Source organism: Netta rufina, assembly GCF_964035555.1.
Source record: "Netta rufina genome assembly, chromosome: 1".
NCBI classification, from domain to species: Eukaryota; Metazoa; Chordata; class Aves; order Anseriformes; family Anatidae; genus Netta; species Netta rufina.
The window spans coordinates 55,712,126-55,737,351 of NC_140123.1; the positions used below are offsets into that span (position 1 = coordinate 55,712,126).

Below are 25,226 nucleotides of genomic sequence, written 5' to 3' on the forward strand. Positions count from 1 at the left end.
AATCCCACATTTTGGTCAGCGTTGGGTTCTCGAGGGCCTGTGCTTCTCCAGAGCAGTGAGCCCTGAGATGGTACCAAAATACAAGCAGTGCCAGCCAGGCAGCAAGGCTTCCTTTCCATTTCACCCTTCTCTCAAAACTAGACCAGCTAGGAAAATACATTTTCAGCAAAAGGTTGTTTTTTTTAATAAACTATCACAAAGCAGCCATCTCTTTCTCTGACAGTATCTTCAAGCGTGCTGTCCCAGATGTGTCTTTGTGGTGTCGTGTACCTGTGCTTGCTTATTCTGTAGGAACAGACTGATTAGAGGGAAAAGGTGATCCCTGACACTGTCACAAAGCTAATGCACACGCAGTATGAACAAAACTCTGTTTTTTCAGTGGTTTGATGTCATTTCTCTTACAGGTCGCACGACTTATGGAAATGGGCTTTTCCAGGGGAGATGCTCTGGAAGCTTTGAGGGCTTCAAATAATGACTTAAATGTAGCCACTAATTTTCTACTGCAGCACTGATGGTTTTCTGTGCGAAGGAACTCTCCTCGTGGGGTTTGTACGCGTCTGAAAGAGGATCAAAGCCACCTGCTGGACAGACTGACGAAGGTCGTCCCTGCAAGCAGCGTCAGGAAGAAGAGGCTGGCTCTGCGTGACCGCTGGTTGAAAGCAATGTTCATGAATGATGTGAAATGTTCCCAAGCCTTCAAATCAATTGGTGGTTTCTGTCCTGCTTATCCTTTTCGAAATAACTTTAGTTTCTCCTTATTACTGGATATCACCTAAATTTATTTTTTAAATGGAGTAGGTGGTTTTTTTTTTTCTCTTGTAAATCATTGTTAGACATGTTGTCAGACTTAATGACTAGGGAAGGAGGCTCCAGCAACCACCACAACTAGATTTACTACCTGTCGAGAAAAATTGTATTTTCTTCATTTACCAGTCTAATTTCTCTAGCTTACCTGTTATTTTACAGTACTTGTTTTTTGACTACAATAATAAGATGTTTGAAGATCACTTCGTTTTCAGTTCAGGAAGGGGTTTTGGGACTATTTGTCATTCTTCAGAAAGGTTTATTAACGCCTGTAATATTTTATTTCCTGAATTCCTTTTTAAATAAAAGTTGTCATTCAGCACATGATGCACAGGTAGGATATGAGGACGTTCGTGTGCGTATTGCAAGCTGTGGTCAGCGACCACTGTAAATTGAAATTTTACCAACTGAGAAAGTTGCTGCTCAGACACAGGGCATGAGGACACTCACTGGAAGCAATAAAAGTGGATTGAGTGGTACAACGAGGTCAGAACTGGAATGATTTGAACGGCTTCTACGTCTAATTCAGACAAACTTCTGTAACGATGGATGTGTGCTCAGTCTCCTCTGTGCCAGTTTCATGTTTTGAGCTGGCTACATGCTGTCTCAAAGGGAAAATATAAAAAACTATCTTTTCTATATAGTTTTAGTTTTCTGCTTTTGAAGATGTGGGTGAATCCTCGCTCTCTCGAGCAGCTACTCTTGGTCACAGAGAGGAATACCAACCTTAAGGGTGGTTCAGAGCAGCACAGGAGCTGACAGGACGTAACGCCAAGGTAGTACAACGCTGATTTTGAAGTTTAAATTCATAATTAAATGTACTTGGCTGGACTCTCAGACGTATGCTCGGTATGAGCAGCTGAGGAGTTTCGGGAGGTGGGCTGGAGAGAGGTGAACACCTCCATAAAACCAGGCAGGAGTGGTACTGTTCGGGAATGAGGTGAAAGAACAGAGGAGAGAGAAGAGCGTTTCGGAAATCCACATGAACGTGTGTGTGCCAAAGCACAGGTCTCTGCGGTCATACTCGGCCTGGAAAATACAACGGGAAACCACAGGACGAGATTTATAGAGAGGGAGATACCTTTCTTATTTTTGTAACTGACTGATAAAACTGAAAAAAGTCCTTTGGGCAGCCAAGTGCTTATACAGAAATGGCATCAAGTTTATTCATCTGTACGTGCGTGGCATTTTTCTGTAGTTACGTCCAAGTCATTTACATATCTTTCAGTACTTTCCAGTGGGGGAATTGAGAAGTTTTTTGGAGTTACTGTGTGTTTTCCAGGGCTTTGATGAACCCACTTCAGGGCTGGCCTTGCTGCCGTGACATGTTTTTTAGGCGGGGTTTGCTTTTTAAGTGGAAGAGTTCGGTTTTGTGAAGCTGAGTGGCACTTTTCGTGTGTAGCCTGGGCACATCTCTCTACCCAGATTATCTTGAACCTGGCTGCCTTAAAAAGGTTAAATGTAAGAATACCTGCTAGAGAAACCTACAATGATCTGGATAGGGAAATCCATTAAGTATTTTTAAACAAATACATGTTTTAATGTTGAAACATACAGATTCTTCCTCCACAAGTGTTTCTTATAAGAAGCAATAAAGGCTTCGGAAGGGAAATTTTGTCTGCAGGAAATTCAGGTGCATCCCAGGGTAAGTTCAACAGGACGCGTGCCCTTTCAGACATTGCCTTTCTCCCTTGCGACTTTAAACTATGTAAAGAGGCATCCAGGACACGGTGGTGGATGTTCTCCAAGTCTAAATCCTCTCCCCCCCTGACCTGTACGGAGGGTATCCACATGTTGTGCGGAAAGCCCCTTTTTGCTGAGCGATTCCCAGAGCGTGGTCAGACGTGAGGAGCACAACTCAGGTCTCGGTGATGTCGGCTGAAAACCCCCCTCGATATCTGCGAGAGCAGATTGTGTTCAAAATACTTCCAGGGTTGTGATTTCCAAAGAGAAAAAAAAAAATAGAAGTGGTAAAAGGAGGGGTCCGATGCAGTTGAGCAGAGTTCCCGTTTCGTAGGAGAATGCAGAAAAAGCCTCGTGCACTAGAGCTGGAGAAGAAGTCGATTTCCACTTGCTTGTGAACCTTTGGTGGACCATTTCTGTGGGTGTGAGGAGTGTGCTCCTTCCAGCTGACACGGTGCTGCGTCCAGGACGACTTGAAACGCCTCGTTCCTTGTTGATGTGTGACACAAACCTGTGTGTAGGCAGCGAGAGGACGCACAACACTTCTGCGGAGAGAATTTTAAGCCCGTAGGAGACTCGGGCTGACTTCAGTAAAGCCACGAGGTGGTGTTTTGAAGTAACAGCAGCTGCTTTTCTGATTTCTCTGACGGGCTGGGAATGTTATCTGCTGAGACAACATCGGAATCGTTTACCGGGGACTTTCCTAGATGGTTGTGATACTTTGAGATACGCCCACGGGGAGCTTTGTCTTTGTGGAAACGTGCGTGATAAGCTGCCAGCTTCTCAAGCCTGAACGTTTTGCTAAGATGCAGAGCGATTGGGCTCTGCACCTAACGCATTTTCCTGTCCCCAAATGAGTGCTAAAGGTCACTAAGGGTACTCCTCACCTGAGCGAGTGGGCCTTGTACCTCCCCGTCCTAGCCATAGCTCCTGCCCTTGTGAACGCCTGCCGAAGAGGTCTCGTTACTTTTGGCTGAAACTAAGAACCAAGCAAGCAAAACATACAGCAGGGAACTGGACATATGGCACAAATTGTGGCTTTTCTGAGTATGGGTGTATGCATATATACGTGTGGGTGGATGGATGGATTATATATACAGAGAGAGAGAGAGAAACCGTTTATTTATCGCTTTGACTAATGGAACTGCAGCTAAGTGTTCGTTCAAGAAAATCAGAAGCCGGTGTGCAAGGATTGGGACCCAGCTCCTTCACCACGGGCATGTGGAGTGTGTGCGCAGTCGCGAGGGCATCCACGTTTGGAAGCACTCAGGACCACAGCTGGGCTGTTGTAGGTAAATAAACTGAAGGTAAATAAATGCGCAGCATTCATCTGAACTGCTTCTTGCTTCCGTACATGGGTGTGTTTAATCTCTTGTACGTGTTCTTCCACAAGGAAAACCTAAATGAAATTAGCTTTCTTTCACTGGGCAGCCACAGAAATAAGCATTTTATAGGACTGAGTATAAATCCTGTTTTACCAGGAGGGCCACACGAACACGCAAACGCCGTATGTGTTTATGTGCAGACGCATGAGCCTGTTTTATTATCCACGTAAACGTGCTTATGCAGAGCATGCTGTGCTTGCTTTAACCTTCAGGAGGATTACGCTCCTCCAGCCCTACAAAAGGATGCTTTGGGGAAGCACACGCAGCCTTTCATGGACATTCAAAGAGGTCACGCGCTACCGAGAGCTTCCAGTGCAAGCACAGGGCACGAAGCAGACGGCGGTGACCTGGAGAAGGGGTGCAGGTGGTGGCAATCTCCACAAGGTGGCCGTCCAGCAGCTGGCGTGTGATTGCAAAGGACTCTCCAAGTGGAAACTGGAAGTTTTTGGGGCTTGGGCTTGTTTGCAGGAGGCTGTAGCCAAGCCTGAGTGGCGGCGTTGGAGAAAGCAGGAATATTGGTGCTTCGGAAGTGGGGGGAGAATTCGGGGATCGTGGCTGAGCTGAAGGCAGGATTTGGCCTTTAACAGAGAGAAGCAGAGACTGTAAAGGGCTTCTGAGCTCAGCGAAGGAGAGGTGGAGCTGAGGGGAAGGAGAGGGCTCAGCAATGGGTTCAGAAGCACAGAGCGTGGAGCGCAGCGGGGAGGAAGGAGAGGCCTGCAGAGACAGGGGGCGGCGGGGCGGCACACCAGGAGGCACAGCGAGGATTTTGACTCACGAGGGATTTTGAACCGCCAGGCTCACAGCACACGAAGGGAATTTCACTTTGCATCACGTAGGCCTGCCGGCTGCACGGCTCCACGCAGATCCGCCTCTGCCATGCGACCGCAAAATGAGTGTGCTCCCTGCCCCGGGATAAACCCAGCAGCTTTCCCCTCTCTCTCCAGGTCACAAGGCTGCAGCCTGGGCTGGATCGAGACGGCGCAGCAGGAACTGTGCTTGGAAAACCATCCGTGAGGCTGATGAAGGCTGCCCAGCTGCCCCAGCCTTCCCAACCACCGCATTTATTACATCAAGCAGACTCTGGCACGGCTTGCGATGAGCAGGAGCAGCTCCAGGTGACTTCAGAATTATGAACACAGAAATATTAACACCGCTCGCCCTGCACGAGGTCTCGGCTCTCCCTCTTTCGGCGAGCCCCAGCGTTGCAGAGGATGCGCTGCCGGGGCGCGGCCGCGGTGTCCCCGTCCCCGCAGCGACAACAGCTCCCTGCCCGCCAGCTGCGGTCGCCGCTCCCCAGATGTTATCTGGCCCCTGCACGGGTGTCTGCTCGCGCTCCTCTGCAGGAATCCCACATCTGATGGCAGCGGCGCGGCGCTGGCTGCAGCCGCCTGTGCAGCGGGGAGAACGTCAGGAAGGGAGCAGCAGCGGCGGCAGCGGTGCAGTTAGCGATAGGAGCTGATAAGGGGAGGGATGAGAGATGTTCTCATCGAGGCCGCTCGTGAGGCGGAGCCGCAGGAAACGTGCAGGGCTCCGGGGGCCATCCTGCGAGGAGTTCGGGTCGGGGGATGAATGAAGAGTGGAGAATGAGCGCTGCTGCGCCCGTTTCTCTTCAATGAGCACACGGTTTTGGGGAAATGCCCCCTGCTCACACTCCTGCACCAGCAGCTGGGGAGCACGCACGGGTTGGAGAGCATGTTCAGGCGACACGGGGCATCAAACACCTCTCCTTTCTCCATCAAACATCTCCTTTTTCCATCTCCCTTCCCTCCCCGTCCCGTCTGTGTCCTGCTGTCCCCAGCCTGGTGTCCTCAGAAGTCTGTCCCCGGTGACAGGGATGATGTCTAGCACCACAGGCCTGGTGCTCGAGGTGGTGGTGCTCCAAGCAGGCTGCTGGACTGGTGGCCCTCACCAGGCTCCCTGGCAGCGTTCAGACCACTGACACTCCTCGATTACTGCACGCCAGCTCTTCCTCGGCCATTGTGGCGTGCCCTACAGGCACAGGCTCCCTTCAGGCCAGCCCTGCAGTCCCACCTGCTCTGAGTAGGGCCCAGGTGACCAGGAAGGTCCCTCTGGAGACGCTTCCCAACCTCAGCTACTTCATGCACCCATCTGGGCCAGCCTGCAGGGCCCTCAGGTCCAAGGGAAGGCCCCGTGAGGCCACCTCCAGGCCCCGTTCCCCCATTCCTGTCAGGCTGCGGGGAGCACGGGGGTGAAGGTTTCCTGGAGGGCGCTGCGAGGGACCCTACACCCCCTCCCCAGAGCACATCCACCACAGCGGGATGCAGAAAAGCAGGGACGGGCGCGTTGCCCGTGGCCACCACGGGCTGCGTGCTCTGGGGCGGAGGTGGGAACGGGGCCCTTCTGCTCCAGGCCAGCAGCCACAGGTGGGGTCGGTGGCCCCACAGAGCTGGTGGGGCTCGGCCAGGGCGGGTCCTGCTGCGGGGCACGGTCCGTACGCTGCCGGCCGGAGGGAAAAGGAGGGGCCGTGCCTCTAGACGGAGCTGGAGCCCTGGGGCTGGCTGTTGCTGTTGCTCTCGGAGGGGGTCTTGGCGGTGGAGGAGGTGGCCATGGAGCCGCTGTTCCTGAAGATGCGCAGCAGCCTCCGCTTGTAGCCCCGGAAGGCGAAGAAGTAGATGATGGGGTCAATGCAGCAGTTGAGGTTCATGAAGGCCACGGTGACCTGCAGGGACATCTTGAAGGCTTGCTGCTCGCGGCAGGACGGCTGGTAGAGGATCTTCCTGACCATGAACTGGACGATGTTGAGGTGGTAGGGGCTGAAGCAGAGCAGGACGGCCAGCAGCACCACCAGGATGACGGTGAAGGCCCGGCGGTGGTGGCCGTTCTTGACCGTCAGCGGGTTCTCCTTGGCGGTCTGGCAGAGCTTGAGGTTGATCCGCACGTAGCACACCAGGATGATGCCCACGGGCAGGAAGAAGCCGAGCACGCAGGCGGCCAGCAGCAGGTAGGGCAGCTTGGGGACCTCCTCGAAGTTGAAGTACTCCATGCAGGTCAGCCTGTCCCCCATCCGCCGCGTCATGGGCCGCAGCAGCAGCGGCGCCGTCTGCAGGAACACCAGGAACCAGATGAGGACGCAGACGGCCCTGGCGCGGCTCATCCTCCGCAGCCTGCCGGGGTGCCTGCTGCGCACCACGGCGATGTAGCGGTCCACGCTGACGCAGGTCATGAAGTAGATGCCCACGTAGGTGTTCATGTAGAAGACGAAGGCGGTGGCCCGGCAGAACCAGTCCCCGAAGGGCCAGTTGAACTCCAGCACGTAGTAGGCGATCCTGCCCGGCAGCGCCAGCGTGAAGAGGGCGTCCGACAGGGCCAGGTTGACCAGGTAGAGGTCGGTGGAGTTGAGCTTCTTCTTCCTGCGCTGGAAGGTGATGCAGAGGGCCAGGATGTTCCCGCAGGCGCCGAACACCAGCAGGGCGGTGTAGAAGAGCGAGAAGGTGACTTTGGCCGAGACCTGGTGGTTGTGCACGTCGCAGCCGCTCTGGTTGACGGGGGTGAGGTTGGCAGGGGGGAAGGCGGCCTCCACAGCAGCCATTGCCAGCCAGTTCCTCCTCCCCTGGGAGGAGAAGAGAGGTGAAACCCACAGCCCCGGGCTGCCCCTTACCAGGAAGCCGGGGGCCCGTCCCCTCCGCTCCCTGCCGCCCCCCAGCAGCGCTCAGCCCCAGTCATTTGGAAAAACGCAGCCCTGGTGATTTCGGGGCGAAACAAAGGCTGTGACTCATTGTCTTCGTTCTGCTTCTCGTCACCAGCTCCTCTTATTTTTTTTTTTTTTTTTTTTTAATTTCTTTGTTTTTTGTTGTTTTTTTGCACATCCAAGCAATAGCAGAAAGGATGTGGAGGGGGAAGGGTGGGAGGGAGAGGGGGAGAGAGAATTGCGTGTCACACAAACAAGGTCCCAAACTCGTCTCGTGGCGGTGGCATAATTTATTCATCGCTGCGGGGGGAATGGGGGCATTCAATGAAAAAATGCCCAGACAGAGGCGGGGCTGGGGCAGAGAGGGGTCTGGAGGGCAGAAACAAATTAAAAAAAAAAAAAAAAAAAAGAAAGGAAAAATCCCTGTGCTGGTGATGCCCCCTGCCTGTGCAAAGAGAGGAGTGGGACATGTCCCTCTACCAAATCTGTGTGCTCTGCTCCTCGACGTGCTTTGGGACGTGGGGTCTGTGCCTGCCCTGTCCCATCCAGCACCCTCCATCCATCCCCATCCCGTCCATCCCCATCCCATCCATCCCATCCCATCCCATCCATCCCATCCTCATCCTCATCCTGTCCATCCCCACCCTGCCCTGTCCATCCCTGTCCATCCCCATCCCATCCTGTCCATCTGTCCATCCCGGGCAGCCTCCCCTCACCGCAGGCTGTGGCTGTGGCTGTGTCCCGCTGCTGCTCCCCGCTCTGCGGTCCCGCAGCACCCAGCAGCCGAGGTGCACACAGGCGCTGTGACAGACGCACGGACACACACCCACCTCGCGGTTGCCTTCCTTTTCCTCCTCCTCTTCTCCTTTCTCCTCCTCCTCCTCCTCTCCTTCCTCCTCTTCCTCCCACCCCAGTGCAGGACCCTCCAGCGCCCTGCTCCTGGCTGTGTCTGCGCGCCTCTGGGTACTGGCTCACGTTATAAAAGCACCGGGAGTTTTGGGCTTTTTTTTTTTTTTTTTTTCTCTTAGGTTTAGTAAAATCGTGTGTTCTCGCTGGGCTTTTTTTTTTTTTCTTTTTCTTTTCTCGGTGTGTGAGAGGCATTTGTCAGCCGTGGGGTTATTCTCAGTAGTGGCAGCGCCGGGGAAGACAAATGACTGTACCTGCGCAGCAATCGCTCCTGCCATCGCAGCCGACTTTGGGTTTTACTCTGACAACTTCTACCAGAATGCAAAATGCACCAGATTAAAGCCAACAGCTCCGACCCTGGGGCTCAGCCCCTCGCCCGGGCAGCCTGATGGGGCCGCTTCACCTTTTCCCAAAAGTCCAGGACAACACTTATCACACCTATCACACCCCACGTGCCATTAAACCTCCATCCGAGGAGGGATGGAGAGCCCGCTGGGTGCAAACCATTCTCCGTGGGGTCAGGCGGTTTGTGTCCTGCAGCAGGGCTGAGTGCTTTCCTTGAGCTTTTGGCACTTCCCAAAACATTTGCAGAAGCTCAGCCTGCCCCGCAGCCCCCACAGCAGGGCAGCCTTCCCCACAGCCTCTGTGTCCTGGAGGCCGCTGGGGGGGCTTTCAGATCCCAGGAGGATTTCAGACTCTGCTCGGTGGTTGGGGTTTTTTTCTTCTTGGTGGTGATGACCTCACTTGTTTTCTTTTTTTTTATTATTATTATTTATTTTTTTTCTCCTTCCAAAAACTCCCAGTGAAGCTAGGAAATTCCCAGCAGGGGACCTTTAGGGCAGTACTGGAAAACACTGAGGCTAAGAAATGTCAAGGCTAAGATTACAGTTAAGCTAAGCTTAAACTTCCCTTTATGCTCGCGAAGCTCAGCCAATTCTTTAATTGCATAACATTTATAATCGTTCAGAGCATCGCGGCATTAAGCTCAGCACTAATCTGTGTACCCGTGTGCAGTGAGTCATCCGTACAGAGATTACACACTGGATGATATTGGCATCGACTTCTACGACTGCGAGACTAATAATGAAAATTTGCTCACAATCATCTGTTCACGGAGACGCTTCTGGTGCTCAGGGGTTTGCACGGCCTGGGGGGAGAGGTCTGCTGGTGGGACAATAGCTGCTGAGTGAATTACAGAAGATATTCCCTCGTGAGATGGGGATTTTCTACGCACACGGATGCTCATCGCTAAGCCACCCAAACTTGTGCCGGGCTCAGATGTTCTCGAGCTGCTCGGTGACGACGGAGCACGGAGGACGTGCCACGGCACGGGGTTATCCCTGCGAAAGGCCTGATCCTGAGCACACCGCCGGGAGTGGGTTCGGGACCGTCCTTCACCTCACGCTTTGCCAAAATGAGGTGAAGGCTCAGGCACCCTCCGCTCACACCCAGGCGGGGGTCGCTTCAGCACGGAGGGCGGGTGAGGGGTTGCGTTATCCTGGGAGGCTCCTGGCCTCGCTCCCTCCCTCCCTGATGCTCATGGCAGGAGGGTTTCACATGTAAAACCCAAAAGCATCACCCCAAGGCCCTGTTGTATCCCGTCCCATCGCTGTGGGCACGGGAAGGCACCACACTGCCAGGGAGGGCCACGTAGAGGGGCTCTGGGGGTCTCAACCCCAAATAGAGGCCGAAGTGCCTCTGTAGGGCCGTGGAGGCCAGAGGAGGGACGAGCCCCATGAGGCAGCGCCAGCCCCAGCGGGACATGGAGGAGCCCACGGGTCCGGGTGCCAGCCGCCTCTGGGAACAGCTTGGAAATAAGGAGGGGGTGGGAAGCAACGTGCTCTCTGCCCGATTTTATTTTATTATTTTTTTTTAGTTTTGCAAGGCAGAAGAAAGGAAGTGGGTTCTTCTTCTGTGCAAAACACGCTCCTGCCCTGCGTGCAGCAGGTGCTGCTGCGCTACGGGCGTGCAGCCCAGCTCCACCCGCTGCACGGCCCCGCCGCGGGCCGGGACCCTCCCTTGGGCGCAGGGCTGCTCCTGCCGCACTCCTCTTGTCCCCACCCAAAAGCAGGGACCTGCAAACCCTCCCCACCCTTTCCTGCGAAGCCCTGGATGCCAGCAGCTGGCCCAGGTATTTCCAGGACTCCCCGCAGCCCCTTTTGGCTTCTGCAGGCCTTTTCACGCAGGCTTTGCATCGTCCAGAAGAAAACCCCACCCGTGGCTCCTCTGGGGCTGGTCCTTCAGGCCGCCATCACACCCACCACCACCCTTCAGCCCCTTGGAGCTGGTCTGAAGGATCCCCTCAAATTTGGCTCTCAGTCATGGCCTCTTCACACCACATCCCCCATGCTGGCCTAGGAGGAGGCACCACTATCAGGACAGGCCACGTCCTGCTGCCCCGCTGCCACAGGCCCTGCGATGGCCGCCTTCCCCTGCCGTCCTGCAGGCCGATGGGTCTCGCTCCCCCAGACCCAGGGCTCACAGGATCGGTGGGGAGAGCTTGCGAAGGGTCTCCAGGAGCCTCGCACGTGCTGGCACCAGGCTTGCTCCAAGCGTGGTCTCCAGCCCCAGCTCTGGGCTGCTGCCCAAGCCCCGGTGGGGTGCCTCAGGTGCGATGGAGCTGGGCGCCGTGAGGCGGCGGTGGCAGCATCCCCTCCGCGCCAGGGGCGGCAGGAAGCTTCTGTGCTCTCTTTCCATTGCCTCATCGCCTCTCCTGGCTTCCTCCCCCCCTCTGGCTTCAGCTGCTGTTTCTGTCTTCAGGTGCAAAACATTTTCAGGAAGCCTCGGGTGCAGACACAAAATCTCCGATCCAGGTGCTTTCGGTTTCAAGACGACAGGCAGGGATTTTCCACACCTCTGCTGTTCACCTGGCGGGGGAGCGGAACCAAAATTAGGAGGACAACTGGCTTCAATGTCAACTTTTCTTGCCCATTGATAGTAGCAGCTATGGGGGGAGGATGATGCTGGGGAGGCTTCAGCTCAAGGTGACTGAAAAAGGTGCAGAAAGAGCAAAACCTGTGCTGAGATTCTTGCCAGTTGGTGACCAAAATCTCAAGAAAGTCATTACCAGAGCTTTGGAGCACTAGAAACTTAATCTGGCCCGACATCTGCGTCGGGAAAAACACTGAGTAATGGCACGGTTGAAATCTGTTTCTGAATGCAATGCCCTGGTTTGGTCTGGGGGTGATGTCTCAGGAGATGGGGGCTTGCCCTGACCCTGGCCACGAAGACCCATGCAGCTCTGAGGCCTTCATGGTCAGGACCAAGGGGCAAGCGCGGGTCTGGGTGGGCTGCGGGGCCTGCGGGGCTTCCAGGTGGTGATGGTTTGGGCCACCCAGCTGCAGGGGGATGCTGCAGGGGCTGGGGCAGTGCCTGGCCATGCAGGGCCAGGCACCCTGGCAGGAGAAACACCCGGGAAATTCGCGTTACGAGGCGACTTCCTCTGCTGAGCGCGAGCATCACCGGCGCCCCGCCGCCCCGCGAGAAGCTCCATTTTGATTCTGCAGGAATGAGATGAAAGTTGTCTGAGTATCTGATTTCTGTGGTTAAAAACAATGTTTAAACACTTGTTAAAAGAAAAAAAAAAAAAAGGCAATCAGAAGGCAGGTTTGGAGAACAGAGGTCCTATTTTTATCTGTTTTTGTTACCTCGGGGCCGCACACGCTGCTCGTAACGTGCAGCCGCGGCCCGGGCAGGAGCAGCGGGCATGCAGGAGGTGCTGAGCTGAGAATTTGTGGCATAGGAGGTGCCAAAAAGACACCTCGATTCAGCCTGGGTCACCATGAGCTCCCACTACAGTTGATTTCAATGGGATGCCATGTTTTGTGACTGGTGTGCTCCAGCCCTCTCCTCATTTGCAAGACGCCCAGTGCAGCCTTAACGTGGCTCCTTCGTGCTGCTGCTGCTCTCTGTGCCCCCTGCAGATGGGGACACCCACAGCCCTTATTGTTTTCATCTGCGAAAACAGAATGTTTCTGGTGAATTTTAATCGCAGAAACTGCTCATCTGTTGTCAGGTGGAATTTTCCAGCAGCATTCGCCCCTGAGGCAGTGTTTCCACAACAGCTCCAACCCAAACAGTACCTGCTGGGCAAAAGCTGTCACGGCACAGAAAGTGCTGGGGGGCTGTAACTTCGCAGAGAGCCAGAGGCTGCTCCTGCACGTGCACGCAGTGCTCCCGTGCAGCTGTGTGGGAGGCCCTGCTGGAGCAGGGGTTGGACCAGGTGGCATCCAGAGGTGCCTTCCAGCCTCAGCCATCCTGTGATGCTGAGATCTCCAAGTAGCAGAGGGTTTCACAAGAATTTGGGAAAGTGGGAACAAAGAAACACCTTGGGAGCTGAACAATAAGTTGAGAGCAACATCTCCGGGCGCGTCCTCAGCTTTGCTTTGCAGTTTCCCCGTGGAGGACCGTTTTCATGCAAGTAACACTTTGTTCAAGGCTGCAGGGTTAATTGGCTGTTGCTTCTCATGGGCCTGAGGGTTTTGCAAGGTTGTCCTTCTTACCTGCACTACTGCATAACCTCAAAAGGCTGAAGGTCACTGGGGTAGGGAAGGGAGACGTTCTGGCACTCTCCCCTTGCATGGAGAAATGACGTGATGGTCCTACCCCGATAAAATGGCACCAAACCCTGTGTGGGTCCTGCATCTCTCTCCAGCTCACTTTTCTGACCGGGCTTTAGACCTGAAGACCGCTTCAGGTGGGTGATGTGCTTTGCTGAACCTCCAGCACAACTTCTGTCTCTTCCTTTCAGTAAGGGCTGTCTCGTGGCTCTGCACATCAGCTCAAGAAAATGCCCCACGTAAACTACAGCGATTTAAAACCTGTACATTTCATCAGACTGATTTTTGGTGATGCTTTAAACGCCTGGCTTATATCCAGATTTATCCATCTCCATATATCCATCAGGATTTCTTTTCCAGTTGGCATTTTTTTTCTTTTTAGGGCTTTCTTGAAAGACCAGACAGACAGATCCTAAACCCTACCACCTTGAAGGACCACACTTTTCTGGGCTTGTTGGCTCAACATTTTTCCAATGCATTTTGTTATGTGCCTTTTCTTCTTGATGCTTGTCTCCCGAGTCCAAGCTGCAGCTGGTCTCCTCTCTGTGCTCCCAGGAGTTTGGTGGCCAATTTTTTTCTTCCTAGTGGAAATTTTGCCTCCTGGGGTACACTCACCACTGGCGTATTCAGGCCAAGGGCTTGCTCAAACCCTCTGGCGAGGCTTTGTGCAGGTGGGAATGCCAGAAACCTCGGTGCAGGGTTTTAGGGGTGGGGATGTGCCTCCCACGGCATCCGCACAGGCCGCGGCTCTGTCACGAGATGCTGAAGGAGATACCGAGTGATTTGCACCTCGCAGGTAGGGATCTGACTGCCCTGCCAGCCGGGGTTTGGCGGCTCAGCACCGCGCGGCCGGAAGGCTCGAGGAGGGACCCTGCCCCGTGAGCCACGCTGGAAATTTTCAGAGGTTCTTAAAATCGTGAATTCGCTTTTGTGATTGCTATTTGCTGAATATTTTGCCTGTGACAAAGTACCGTGTGGCTTAGCATGTTGTGGAAGTTAGCTTCTTTTTTTCTTTGTTTCTTCTTTTCTTCTTTTCTTTTGGCCTGGCTGCCTGCCAGCCTTAGTTGTCTGCAGCAACCAGCGCAGCCGTGAGCTGTTGAAATGCGTAAATTTTGAGATGTTTGGTCGGAGGGGAGCGTTTTGTTCTCCAAAACCCCGATCAAAGCCCGGCCTTGGGGCTTTTTAAAATCGCGATTGCATTGAAACAGCATTCAAGTGCAAGGAACAGGTCCCCGTCCTCAAAAAAAAAAAAAAGCATCCTGCGCTTTTATAGGGTCTCTCCAGTTCTTTGGTGCAATCCCCAGCCCTTGTCATGCAGCGTCTTCGAGGGTTTTGCTCTCCTGTCCCTGGATGCTTAGGCTCACCCTGAGTGCCTCGGGTCTGCTGGTGGGGTTGCTTGGGTGGGCGGCGTCAGGCTGAGTCACGGAAAGTGGGAATAACGCCGAGTGGTTTTAAAAGGACGAGAAATGAAGGATGGCATTTTATTTTATTTTATTTTATTTTTGTCTACAGCCGAGGGAAGTTTGAGGGAGGCAGTAGTTTCCCATCTCTCCACCATGACAGTCACCAGATCGCTTTGGCTGGCCTTGACCATTGATTACTAAACACAGAATTTCACATGAAATCACCTCTTTGCCGTGGCCTTGATACTTACTATATTGCCCTTCTTAAAAACACACACACAAAAAAAACTACGCTCAGTCAGGCTGTGACAACAGAGTCATCCTCCTAATCTGATTCAAGCAGCAGCTCCTAAGAAGGGCAAAATTAGTATTTACTAGAAGTGAGGGCTGTGTCATTTCAGCAGCGAGCCTTGCTCTTCGGAAGGCGCAGATAAGGATGCGCGCCGTCTCCCCACCCACACCGGGTTCACATATTAATGGCCTGGCCGTGGCTGTCAGGCTGAATGCCTCGATGAAAAACCTGGGTTTCTACTCCTGCTCGTGACAGGGAGCAAAAGATGTGTGTCCTCCGGGACACCCCGGGCACTGCCAGCAGGGCGGGACGCCTGTGGGTCCCACCGCCCTCCCCCAGGGCTGGGCAGACCCTGCGGACCCCTGCGGCTGAAATTTGTCCCCGGCTCCTGTGATCTGGCCATGTTTCACCATTTTGTGGCCACATTTCGCTGCTGGGCTCCATGCACGTTGTCAGAGACCAGCGCCAGACCCGCAGGGATGGGTGGATGCTCATCGGGTGGCTGCACGCCGCTGGGTTGAATTCCTGTGCCCCAAATTTTCCCAGTTTCATGTTTTTTATTTTGCAGAGAGTTGTTCTCAACTCCCTTGTTTTGCACACCTGATGTATGAATTAAAAAACATGAATACTTTTTTTTCTGGTGCGATGTGTGTTGACAGTGGGATTAGCATTTGTAACAGGGTGTAGAGTGGGATAGGGATGGGGGTGATGGTGATTTTATGTTCAGAAACACATTTTAGTCTTGATTGAGATGTGAACATCTTCATCCTAATCTTCTAGGTACAGAGCGTCTGGGGGTGGACTGCACGCTGCTGGCTGGGTCTAGAAGCTTGTGTACACTCAGACAAGGCTGTGAAAGGAGAAAGTCGCTAAAAAGCTACCAAGCTGAACACGGGAAGGGTACTTCCACTGGGATGACCCAGTTGTTCTTCAGAAATCAGTCTGAGGTAAAAGAGAGAGACCGCACTGCGGTCCCTCAGCAAGGTCTGCTGAGCAAACAGTACCAAGGATTAAATTCAGAAATGAACATCCCCAGGCAGGGACCACGCTTGCTGTCACACCACGGGCAATGTGCCGCAGGGGGATGGCCCCACAAATCCCCTTTTCGGCCCTTTTTCAGCCTTCCCGACCGAGCCGCATCCCGAGCGTGCACCTCCTCACCTCGCTCAAACCAAAGGACCTTGGACAAGGCCCAGAAAGGCTGAGGAGATGGAGAACATCAGCCCCTGTTGGCTGAGGGGCTTGGCTCTGCCCTCGTGTGAGAGGGACAGCAGGGTGCTGGAAGGCAGCAGGAAGAAGTGCAGGAGAAGGAGGAAGCAGCCTCCTCTTCCTCCTCCTCCTCCTCTTCCTCCTCTTCCTCCTCTTCCTCCTCCTGAACACACCTGCAGCATGGCGAGGGCACAGAGGGAGATGCGGGTGCCCACCTCGCCGCAACATTTCTCCCCTTCACTCTACCAGAGGTGCTGTCGAGCCCCAATTCCCCCAGTTTTGGGGGTGTCAGGCTGGGAGGGGAGCAGCCGGCTGGGCAGAGCAGCTTCCCCGGTGCCACTAGAGGTCATCCTTTCAACAACTTACCCGGCTGGGATGCAGGGCCAGAGCTGGAGCCACCGCAGATGGAGCCTGCACAAATTCCCTGCCTTGGAAAACAGCTCCGGGAGGGGTTCCCGGGGATGAAATTGCTGCGAGAGGGGGAAAATCAGGGGTCTGTGCTCTTGACTTGCTCTGTGGAGATCTTGAGGCACCATCTCGTCATTTGTCTAGTAATTAAACGTGGTGATACAATCTGGTTCCACCTACCTGGATAAATGCTTTAAAAGCAAAAGCCCCTCACCGCTTCCCAACCTCTGCCCGTCCTCATGCAGGAGTTGGGGTGCCCGAGGGGAGTGGCTGCAATCAGAGGGTAATTTGTCTTCCCCCCAGGGCTTCCCCAGCCTCCCCCGTCTGATGCTTTCACTTGCCCTCAAGTTCAGGCCTCAGCCTCTTGGGGGATGGAGGGCTCTCATTTGCATGCCTCAAATGTCTCTGGGTAGGGTGAAATTCAAAAGTAAGTCCCCAGCGTGGTTTTAGCCAGGTTTCGCTTTGAATATCTGGGTTACCTCAAAGCAAAACTGAGACCGAGCCCTGGGCTAGCTCGCACGATCTCAAACCTCGGACTGTCACGCGTCTCCACGAACTGCTAGAGCGAAATTATTCACAGCCCTTTCACCCAGCCATCGCTCCCCTTAGAAACCAGATGAGACGCCCCCGATCGCAGCGGTGAAACCAAGAGCAGGATTTGTTTTTTTTTTCGTGGCTGGCTCCTTATTTAGCTGGCGGAAACACCGGCGGCGATCACCGCCGACCTCGAGCAAACCCACTCTCGCTTTCCACGCCGGCGCCTCCCGCAGCCCTGGGTCCATACAGGAGGCCGCAGGCACCTCGTCGGCTGTAGGGGTGGGTAGAAGAGGGGCGCCTGCTGCCTTAAGGGGTCAAGGGCCCCTTTCAAGGCAATATGGGATCGGAGGAAAGGGAGGAGGTGATGGGAACCAAGCCTGGTCAGTCACGCTGATTTAGGAACATGAATGTGGGAATGTTTGTTCCTGCAGGGTTGTCTGGTGGAGGACTTCTAAGCCACGAGGCAATGACCAGGCAATGACGTCCCAGCCACGCTAATTGGTGAGCTAACGAGCTCCAGGAGCCACTTCCAGGAAGGACGAACCTCGCAGCTGGTAAGATTATCAACTGGGGGACCTGGACAGGGAGGGTGAAAAATAAACTGCAGAGCCCTGCAAACCCATGGGGTGTGCGGGGGGAAGGAGGAGCAGGAGGAACAAGGGGGTGTAGTGGGTTTACGTGGCAAGGTTTTGGTAGCAGGGAGCCATAGGGGTGGTTTCTGTGAGAAAGATCTAGAAGCTGCCCCATGTTTGGGAAGGGCCCCATTGTTTTCCAGATCCGAGCCAATAAGCGATGTTGTTTTTCGCCTCTGTGAGAGCATATTTAAGACAGGGAAAAAACGCTGCGCCACACAGCAGCCGGGAGAGTGAGAGGAGCGAGGAACAGCCTTGCGCCAAGGTCAGTGTAGAAGGAGGGGGAGAGGTGCTCCAGGCGCCGGAGCAGAAGTCCCCTGCGGCCTGTGGTGAGGACCATGGTGAAGCAGGATGTCCCCCTGCAGCCCATGGAGTACCACGGTGGAGCAGGGTTCCACGCTGCAGCCCGTGGAGGAGACCACGGTGGAGCAGGTGGCCCTGCACCGATGGAGGCTGCCGCCTGTGGAAGACCCCTGCCGGAGCAGATTCTGGGCCGGACCTGTAGCCCGTGGAGAGGAGCCCACGCAGGAGCAGGTGATCTGGCAGGAGCTGCTGCCCGTAGGGGAGCCAGGTTGGAGCAGTTTTCTCCTGAGGGATGGACCCCGTGGTACGGACCCATATCTGGAGCAGTTCTGGAAGAGCTGCTGCCTGTGGGAAGCCCACGCCGGATCAGTTCATCAAGGACTGCATCCCGTGGGTGGGACCCCACAGCACAGGGGACGAGAGTGACCGAGAAGGAGCGGCAGAGAAGAAGTGCTGTAGACTGACCATAACCCCCATTCCCCGTTCCCCTGCGCCGCTCGGGGGGAGGAGGTGGAAGAGGGTGGATGGGGGGAAGGTGCTTTTGTTTTTTTTTCCTTTGTTTTCTCACTTCTCTTGCTTGTTAGTTGTAGGCAATAAATCTTACTATCTCCTTATGCCGAGTCTGTTTTGCCCGTTACAATAATTATTGCGTGATTTTCTCGTCCTTATCTCAATCCTTGAGCCCTTTTCACATATTTTCTCCCCATTCCTCTTTGAGGAGGGGGAGTGAGAGAGCGGCTGTGGTGGAGCTCGGCTGCCCACTCGAGCGGAACCACGACAGGGGTGAGGTAGGTAAAAAAGGGCATAAAAGGGCTGATTGTGTGTGAAACGTGGCAGGTTGCTGTGCTTGTCTGGCTGACCACCACAGCCTGTCCTATCTTCTTACAATATTCCCTCATTAAATATTTAATCAGCTCTCTACTTGTGTGCGTACTTGTGGGCACCGAGAGCGTGGTGCGAGTGCCTGCACTCCTCACTCTTCACCTCGCCGAGCGTTAGTCACCGAGGGAGTGAACATCGCTTCCTGGTAAGTAAAAAGGTGCAGGTGGATTTATGGGCAGGGATGGTCCTCGTTACACAGGCGTGGGCACGGGCAGAAGGCAGGGGGAAAGGTGCCATGAGGAGGAAGCCCGTGCAGCGCCTGAAAGCCCAAGGCTCACAGCCAGAGAAAACACTGATGCCTTTCCTCTTGGCAGGTGGGGAACACGAAGCAGAGAGAGATGCAGCTCCAGATCCAGAGCCTGTCCGTGTGCCCCTCTTCCCAGCTGGGTGTGAACACAGCAGTCCCTCTTGCTCCTCAATCTTGCCCTTGCAATCCAGCATAGGGCTGGTTCCCACTGGTGCCCCCTGCCCCACACGGGGCTGTAGGAGCTGGGAGGCACGTTATTCCCCTCCTTGCACTCGTGGGGAGATCTCCTACAGCGGCTGTGGAGAACCGATGGGAAAACCTTGATAATAAACGCTGCGAACCGCAGGACTGAAGTTATCAAAAAGTCAGTGCAGCTTTACTGCGTTTCATGCCAATTTAATAAAATCTGCTTTCCATCTGCCTCTGGAGGCACGTGACCAGCGTGATTGAAAGCAGGCCAGGAGAAGCCCGAATGAAAAACCCACTGCAGGTATAGGACAGACCCCAGTACGGGGAGGTAGGTGCTGATTAGAGACCATAAACACCTGAGGTGAAATAATGGGGCGAGCCCAGGCGATGGAAAGTGCCTTGCTCTTAGGAACCATACGAGAAGGTGAACTGCAAGCTGATACAAGGCTGCTTCTGGCACCAGGTGGCCACGGCAGGGCTTTTCCACGTGCTGCTTGGCACACAGTGAGGTCTGGGGAGCAATTCAAAAGCCAATGTTCATGCAGCGCAAGGGTCTTGATGCGTTTCAGCTCTGCATCGCTTCTGGCTGCTCTGTTGACAACCAGCGTGGCAAGATCGAAGCCAGGAAAAGACAAAAAGACAGCACAGCTTCTTGTCCTTGTTATTCAGGCACAAGTGGCAATCTAGAAGACACATTTCTACCCAGAAAGAATTTCTGAGACTTTTCATCCACTTTCAAGAAACTTTAAGAGGACAAAATTGTTAAAGAAAATAGGTATGGTGAGATGATTTCAGACATCCAAGGGGGAAAAAAATAGTTCCCATGAGCACTATCTTTATCCATTAGATAGCAAACCCAAGAAATACAAGCAATCAGATACATATTCTTATTTAAATTGGTGATTAAATGGTTAGGCTTTAGTGATATTATCAGCTGCATGTTGGAAAGGAGCTGCTGGTTAGATATATTACAGCCTCAGGTGACTTTTGATAAGAGTTTACAAACAATGTGGAAAGCATTCAAACAATTAGAGGTGGGTTTTACGTATCACTGACTTCCCCTTAACAGGGAAGTTAGCAGAGTAAACACCTTAATCAATTGCAAAAATACATCATCAGAAAGAAACACAAGCTCCTCCTAGTAATCCTCCAACCACCCTGAATTCTTCTACTCACAGAGATGTAAATGGCTTCAGCATTCAGGGCTTCTGTAGCTACAGTACCCAGGAAAATGAAATAGATGACATTTTGATAGACTGCTTTGAAATCCAGAAGTACAAGATGAACGTTTCTTGAATGAAACCATTGTATTTGTACAGTGAAACTCGATTTCTGGATTCACCCACCTACACTTCGTGTCTGCAAAGCAGGTGTCTTCATGTGAGAAACAAATTTAAGCAGTAGCATTGTCTATGGAGACCCGAACAGTGGAGCTGGGACCTTCCGGAGAAAAAAGTACGGAAAAAAGTGAATCAGAGAGCAATATTGGTTACAATCTGGTAGCCTGGTAAGTGAATTTAAAAAGAGTGCAGCTCTGTTTGCTGTTATATCTGAGATTTGGGACATAATCCTGCTCTGATTTAAGTCAACGGGAGTTTTGCTATTGACTTCAGAGGAACCAGAATCAGGCACTTTGCTTCAGACCTGACTGTTTTATTTGGAAATATAACTTTTTAAAACACACACTTTTCTCTTAAAATGCTACAAAGTAGGGCCAGTAATTACATCAGGCTATACCTGAAGCTCCAGAGAATTAATACAAAGGCCGCTTGGCTCTTGCCAACTCTCACTATTACAGTTTTACTAGCACCATATGCAGCACTACCTTACCTGCTTGTTTCACTTAGTGAACTCACTGGGGGCTTTCGTTATTTTTATTTTTTTTTAAGGAGCTTGCAATATACACAAACAAAAGCTCTGGGGAGCGGGTACCAGCTTGGTGGCCCATATGGTGTCCGTATTACAGAACTCGGAGATGGAGCAGGTCTGTTTGCTCAGCAACCCCGTCCTTTTTGCAAATGTGAGAGAGTTGGCTTGGGAAAAGTTCTCTTTTGGGTGGTTTGCGTGGCTTGTTGTCAGGCAAGAACCCGTGAAGTGAGATTTCCCGTGGTATTTGGAGCACCCCAATGGCCCCAAAGTGGCCCCAAAGGCCAGGAGCTGGGAGGCTGGGACAGGACTGGCTGTGTCAGCCCCAGGGCTGTGGGAAGGCTGGGGACACTTGTCTGAGGAAAGGGTTTGTGCAGAGGAGAGTTTCTGCTGGAGAAGGCAAATCCTGTGATTCTTGTGCCACTAATCCCGAGGCAGAAGAACAGAATGCAAATTTAGCTCCAGCTGCAAATCATACAAACAAGACTTTGTGTAAAAACCAAGGTAGGGATTATCCTCCAACAGACAGCTTTGCTAGGGCAGAGTAAAAGTTCCTGCACACAGTCTGGCTCACTCTGACCGCTCTGAAGTAGAGGTGAGGTCTGAAGAAGAAAAGGAAGAGGGATTTGTCACCACAAGGCTTGAAAACGAGGTGAAGTGTCTCGTGTACCACGCCATACAGCAGCATGGAGGCAGTCACAGCCACGACAGCCCACTTGCCCCTGGAATTTTTGTTTCATCCAAGCTAAAAGTGCCGTGTGGTCAAGCCAATGATGAATTTGGTTCTGGCTGAGGGCAGGCCAGGAGCTCTTCTAGCCCTGAGGTGGGCGCTGAGGGGGGTCTGGGAGTCCAGTGGGTGTCCGGAGGAAGCAGTGTGAGCTGGAGCAGGGATTTAGGGAAGAAAGGGCTGGAAAAGGAAGGGAAAGGTGGTAAACTCAAGAGAGTTGTTCTTCAGAAATGGGTTTGGTGTCTTACTACAGTGTGTGGATAACTTCTACCCCCCCAAAAAAAAGATGCACCTTACTGAAGAGCTCCGTCATTGGGATCCAAATGAGTTCAGGCTGTCACAAAACTAGGTTTTGTTGCCAGAAGATGGCTGGTATTGGCTACTCCTGGACTCAGAGAGAAAAAACAAATGATTTCCAAGGAAAAGATAAAGGTTTGAACATGAAGGTGCAACCTTCAGCCTCATGTAGATTCTCCTATGCCTTTGCCCACAACGTGTGTAAGGGTTTGGGGGGTTACTGCTCTTACGCTGCCTTGTGATGTCCTGGTAGCTTGGGCCGTGACCATCACAAGGCCCAGCCATGTGCAAGTCAGACACTGGAGGTTTTAAGACACCAGGCCTCAGGCCATGGACCCCTCCAGTTCTCCTCATCCCCCTTGAAGTGGAGTCCCAAAAGAGGACATTGTACTCCAGCTGTGGGCATACCAGTGCCAGGGAAGGGAAAAGTACACGGTGAAAGTACAGGGAAAGCTCCCTGGGCCTCAGCCTCGTCCTGCAGGCCCATGCACGGTGCTCACCACCATGCCACCACCCACGGCCCCACCGGTGGGTTTCACACCCACGTCCCCTGGCTGTGGAAGGGGGTCTACATGTCCGATAGGACTTGTAGGAGAAGCAGGGCAGCTCCAGTTACAGCTGGAGCTTGGGTGTCAAAGCACCGCAGTGCTCTCCCCAAGGCCGTGCATACAATTAGCCGTACTCGCTGAGTAAATTCGAGCAGCGCCCGCCTTACGTTCTCTTGTTTCTCAAGTTCACGTTACAGCCTAGGACGTACCAAAACACGGTTTTACATGCTAGTTTCCTTACAGTAAAACCCTTACTATATGTCGTTCATCGATATCAAGCGGTGTACATGCAAGAAAAGGCTAATATTATGTATATATTACCAATTTTATGGGTTCAAGAATTACAACGTGCTTGCTTTATTTAGGTGGTAAACTTTTTTAATGAGTCTGGAGGGTCCTTTACATAAAAGTAGTGACTCTATCTTGGAATCTCTTTCCATGTTTATTAGAAATGTGTTTTACTTTACCATGAAAAAAGCCAAGGAAACATGCAGCCTTAAAGTCTAATGAAGTAGTTACTCATGCAGTCAAAGTTCATAAATTTTAAATACATTTAATTTATAAATTGAAAACATAGCTTGCACTGGCTTTTTCAAGATTATTGCTTTCCACAGGGGTCTCAGGATAGTTGCCGAGCCATGCTTGTTGCCTCTTTTCTTTTAAGGCTGAGGCTAGATCGTCGCAATTCACACACATTCATTCTGATGCTTTTAGGAGAAAAATAAAAATAAATAAATAAATAAATAAATAAAGCATTTTCAAAACAGCAGCTCTTTAAAATATTAAAAATTGTAACCCAGCCTGCAGCCTCTTTGTTCTCAACTCAGATAAGGTTTGCTTCTGAGCTGACACTTTAATAGAGAGCTCTTTCTCCTGGTGAGAAACCCTTTGTCCCCCTGGAGACCTCTTTTCCAAGCTAATTGCGGAGCGTGTTCCCTGCAGTGGCAGCCTGAGCCTGACTCCAGCCTCACACCAATAAAACCTCGGTACCAGCCTGGGTCAGGAGCCCAGCCCCTGGGAAGAGGGAATTTAAGGAAGGGGGAAACAAGCTGGGGTTTCCACCAGGGGATGCGGTGCAGCAGCGAGGTGAGGCAGCAGCCCACCGGTGGCTGCAGGGTGGCTGCTGGATGGCTGGGACACCAGAGGGGCTGTTATTGGGGCTGTGAATAATTTTAGGGGGATGTTATCAAAAATGGGATGTGCCTATGGTAAGGGGAAGCATCGAGCCCACCATAGCCGGAATCATGGGTTTGGTATTGAGTTTTGGTTGTGTTGTTGTAAAATGAAGCTTGGGGGGTTGCCCGTAGGAACCTAAGGGTACCCAAATGGGTCAGTCATACCCAAGCCGCTTCAGAAGGTTGTTTCTGCCATTTGGCCTCCAGTGACGGGGGTCACACCACAACACCCCTCACCCGGGCGCTCCCGTGCGTCACCCTCCTGCCAGCTACGAGGACTTCTCCAACAGGGGGCCCACAGAAGGGCCGTGTTTGCGTCGTTCAGCGAGGTCACTCAATCCCCAGCCATGAGGACGACTCCAAGGGCTTCTGCAGAAGACATCCGTGAGGTGAGAGCACCTGGACACCTCCCCGCTCTGCACCCCGTGCCTCCCATCGCCTCCACTCCTCCATCCGAGAGCCCCCAGGTAGCTGTGGAGCCAGCAGCACGCGGCAGGCCCGGCCGGCGCAGGGAGCGGGGCCAGTAATTGGAAAGGGGAATTGCAAAGCACCAAAGCTTATCAGCAGACAGCTGGGGAGAGCGTGGCAGCCCTCCTCGGCAGCACCGGGTCCTGAGCGGGTTTGCAGCCTCTGGCCCGGTGGCATGGTGCAGACGTGTGCGGCTGCTCTGCTCGGGGCGGCATGGGAGTGGGAAAACTGTGGTTTTGGGGTAGCCTGAGGCACGGCACACAGCACTAGCTGCTATTTCCTGATGTGTCTTTTACTCACTAAGGCTGTAGTCTAAATATAGCCCCGACAAGCGCTGGCAGATGTGGGTAAACTCAGGACTTTAAAGCCCGGCCCCTTTAGCAGGAGTCACTCAGTCATTGCCCAGGATGGGTCCCACTGGTCCCCAGTCAGCAGTCCCTCCCTCACTCAGCAATTTATTCAAAAGAGTGGGCAAGCACCAAGGAGGGAAGGAGCACGGCTTCACGGTGGGGATTTTAGCCTATATCCCATCCAAACTTCTGCAGGAGTTTCCCCTGTCCAACCCTCTTCCCAGTTACACAGCGGCTGAAAAAGGCGGACAAGGGAGAAAAATTAAATGCACATTTGCTCTTACACGGTGCTGCACGAAGCTTAAAAGGATTAAAAATAACAAGGTAATGGGTGTTTAAAGGTTTGTTGTCATACTCTACATACAGGAATGTGGTTGTTATCTCTCACATGTTGAAATACAACATTGCTTGCCAGCTTATTACTGATTTCATTTATTGCCCGTCCATAACAAAACAGGCTTTCCAGTGCAATGAAAGTCCAGGACAGTCTCCAGGACTCGTCAGAGGAGCAGCCTCCCATGTGAGTTTGTAATCTACCCAGGAACTCCTCAGCTCATCCACCTCAGCGTGGCTTCCTCGGAGCAAACCCGAGACCACACTTCCTATGCCTCGAATGCCTGGCTTCCCTTCTATTACAATACATGAAGCAGCACAACATTTTATAGAGACATAAAAGCTTGTACAGGGCATGACACCCTGATCAGAAG

The 25,226-nt window shown here is 52.9% G+C and overlaps 2 protein-coding genes across 2 annotated transcripts in view; one reads left to right on the plus strand and one right to left on the minus strand.

Moving 5' to 3' along the window:
* Window positions 1–1,286, plus strand: part of UBAC2 (UBA domain containing 2) — an 87,544-nt gene extending 86,258 nt beyond the window's left edge. The window contains exon 9 of the mRNA XM_084292122.1: window positions 405–1,286. Within this exon, the coding sequence (XP_084148248.1) occupies window positions 405–512 (108 nt within the window). The 3' untranslated portion in view covers window positions 513–1,286. The remainder of the gene's footprint in view (window positions 1–404) is intronic.
* A 5,077-nt stretch (window positions 1,287–6,363) lies between these two features.
* Window positions 6,364–7,422, minus strand: LOC311209316 (G-protein coupled receptor 183-like; the record flags this gene model as incomplete). The annotated part of the gene is made up of 1 exon (XM_084286587.1): window positions 6,364–7,422. One exon carries the CDS (start codon window positions 7,420–7,422, stop codon window positions 6,364–6,366), a length of 1,059 nt encoding a protein of 352 aa, XP_084142713.1.
* Between the last annotated feature and the right edge of the window lie 17,804 nt (window positions 7,423–25,226).